Source organism: Loxodonta africana, chromosome 4 (genome assembly GCF_030014295.1).
Source record: "Loxodonta africana isolate mLoxAfr1 chromosome 4, mLoxAfr1.hap2, whole genome shotgun sequence".
In the NCBI taxonomy this organism is placed as follows: domain Eukaryota; kingdom Metazoa; phylum Chordata; class Mammalia; order Proboscidea; family Elephantidae; genus Loxodonta; species Loxodonta africana.
Genome location: NC_087345.1, coordinates 85,055,234 through 85,057,920, shown reverse-complemented (window position 1 = coordinate 85,057,920; position 2,687 = coordinate 85,055,234). Strand labels below are relative to the sequence as shown.

At 36.8% G+C, this 2,687-nt stretch overlaps 1 protein-coding gene across 1 annotated transcript; it reads left to right on the top strand.

Moving 5' to 3' along the window:
* The first annotated feature begins 1,263 nt into the window (after positions 1–1,263).
* On the top strand, positions 1,264–2,300 carry LOC111747810 (olfactory receptor 6C70-like). The gene has a single exon (XM_023539483.2). It carries the CDS (start codon positions 1,344–1,346, stop codon positions 2,298–2,300), a length of 957 nt encoding a protein of 318 aa, XP_023395251.2. The 5' UTR covers positions 1,264–1,343.
* Positions 2,301–2,687: the final 387 nt, after the last annotated feature.

Below are 2,687 nucleotides of genomic sequence, written 5' to 3'. Positions count from 1 at the left end.
AAGAGTACATTGCCCGTGGTGTCAGTATCCATTCCTGTGGTCTTTCTTCTAAGATCCATAACTAGATTTTAGTGGATTAGCAGCTTTAAGCCCAATATCTAATTACTAACAGTTTCCAACTTTGGCTATACTTCTGCTCTATTGAGACAACATCTTACTTTTGTTTACTGTTTTTACTATTGAAAGTCCCAGACTATAGTGCATGAAAACCTACTATTACAAACATAAAACTCAATTAGAATAGTTTTTCCATCACTATTGTCACAGACTTCTTACACCAATACTTCCTAGGAATAACAGTCACTGATTAGATGTATGAGTGATTGTTGAGGACATGAAGGTGTAGGCAATGTGGTAAGAAAACAAAGATTTTTCATCCTTTTGGAGCTGCATGTGAATATTAAGTACAGGTTTTAGATACCCATAACTGGGCAGAGACTGTCAAGAGATGCAATGCATTTTCTGTAGGCTCCCTTTTATCCTTGTGGTCTTAGTTACAGTGGCAGAATGTTTAAGTTATAAACAGGGTTTTTTTTTTTTTTTTTGTAGATGTGGCTATAAAAACCAAAAACAAAGCTGTTGCCGTCGAGATGATGCCATCGAGATAATTCCTACTCATAATAACCCTACAGGAAGGAGTAGAACTGCCTCATAGGTTTTCTAGTGAGCGGCTAGTGGATTTGAACTGCTGACCTTTTGGTTAGCAGCGGAACTCCTGTGCCGCCAGGGCTCCAGTGTAAATATATCTGATTAATAATCAGTTTATTTTTTCCCCCAGATTCAGCCAGTGCTTGTTCTTTTGTGGTATTACACTGCCTTTTCACCATTTCTGCCTTCATAAAGTACAACATTGTGCAGTTGTAGGAGGCTACAGATGAAGTCTTAAAAATGTCACTTTAATATAAAATCTAAGCTTCAGAATTTAATTGTAGGTCTTAATTTATCAAATAGGCAATGTTTTATTTTGATACACGTAACAGCCTAAAAACGAATTAATTACTTTTGACTCCTGAACCCAGCATTTTAATTAATTTATGATCTGGCCGAATTTGGAATTATATACAATTGATCGGAAGTTTGTAAGAGAGGAAAAAAAAAAATCATCTATCCCTGGTTTTGTGGGTCAATGTCCAAAACTGGTTTCACTTCTACAGTTCATTTAAACTCTTAGTTTCTGTTACACAGCTTTGGATCATATGTTCAACTTCCATGAAGTATTACATGGTAAATGGCCATGCTTCTGAATATGGGTCTTTTTATATATCTTTTTCTGGAGGTATACCTACTCATATAATTTCTGATTTTTGTACCTTTTTTTTTTAGAATTTGATTGAAGTTTAAAAATGAAGAATCATACAAAGAACATAGAGTTTATTCCACTGAGACTGACAGGTAATTCTCAGTTACAGATTGTCATTTTCTTGTTTCTACTTCTCAGTTACATGTTGAGCATGATAAGGAACCTAACCACCATTGCCCTCACTCTGCTGGATTCCCATCTCAAGACCCCAATGTATTTCTTCCTTTGTCCTTTCCCTTTCCTGGAAATCTCATTCACAACTGTTTTCATCCTCAGATTCCTCATCACAACTGTAACCAGGGAAAAGACCATTTCCTATAATGGTCGTATGTCTCAGTTGTTTTTTTATATATTTTGGGGGGTTACAGAGTCTTTCCTTCTGGCTGCTGTGTCCTATGACCGCTACGTTGCCTACTGCAAACCCTTGCATTGTACATCCGTCATGAGCAGCAGACTTTGTCACCAGCTTGCACTCAGCCCTTGGGTAACTGCATTTTTGGTCATTTTCCCGCCACTGTTTTTGTGTCTTCACTTGGATTGTTGTGCTTCCAATATCATTGACCCTTTCATTTGTGACATTTCTCCTAACTTCCAACTTTCTTGCTCAGACACACATTTACTAGAATCCATTGCTTTTTTAATAGCTCTGATTAAAATCATTGTCACATTGGTATTAGTAATCATTTTTTACTCCTATATCATGAAGAAAATTGTAAAATTCTCTTCAGCTCAGCAAAAGAAAAAAGCCTTTTCCACCTGCTCTTCTCACATGATTGTTGTCTCCATCACTTATGCCGGTTGTATCTTCATCTACATAAAGCCAGCAGCAAATGAAAGAGTTACTTTAAGCAAAGGAGTAGCTGTGCTCAGTACTTCAGTTGCCCCTTTGTTGAACCCATTCATTTATACTTTGAGGAACCAGCAAGTAAAACAAGGCTATAATTGTCCTATTGAATGTACAGTATACAACCTTTTTTTTTTTTTTTCACTTTGGTACTGATTAAGCTACTAGCACAAGATTTTTCTCAAGTTGCATCAGCTGGCTATGCCAACAGTTACCATACATTTCTTGAGCTAATGTTTCTGAAAATATTTGCCTATTAAATTTAATTGCCAGTGGAAAAAGTAAACATGAATAGACCAATGAAAGTCTATCATTAGGACTCTCTGGCCTTCAAGATAAATTGTAGGAAGTTGCAGGCTTTCAGGAAGGGCCACAGAAAGTTAAAAAGATAAATGCAATTTTGCCTAGGATAAGGTGAGGAGATAAATTTGTAGGGTAAGGTGCTAGAGAAACTCCCCATATTGTTTCATCATCTGTACAGCCTCATTGAATGATAAAGCAGTTTGCTCTGCCCTTCACCTTCACTTCTTTGGCAGAGCTCTT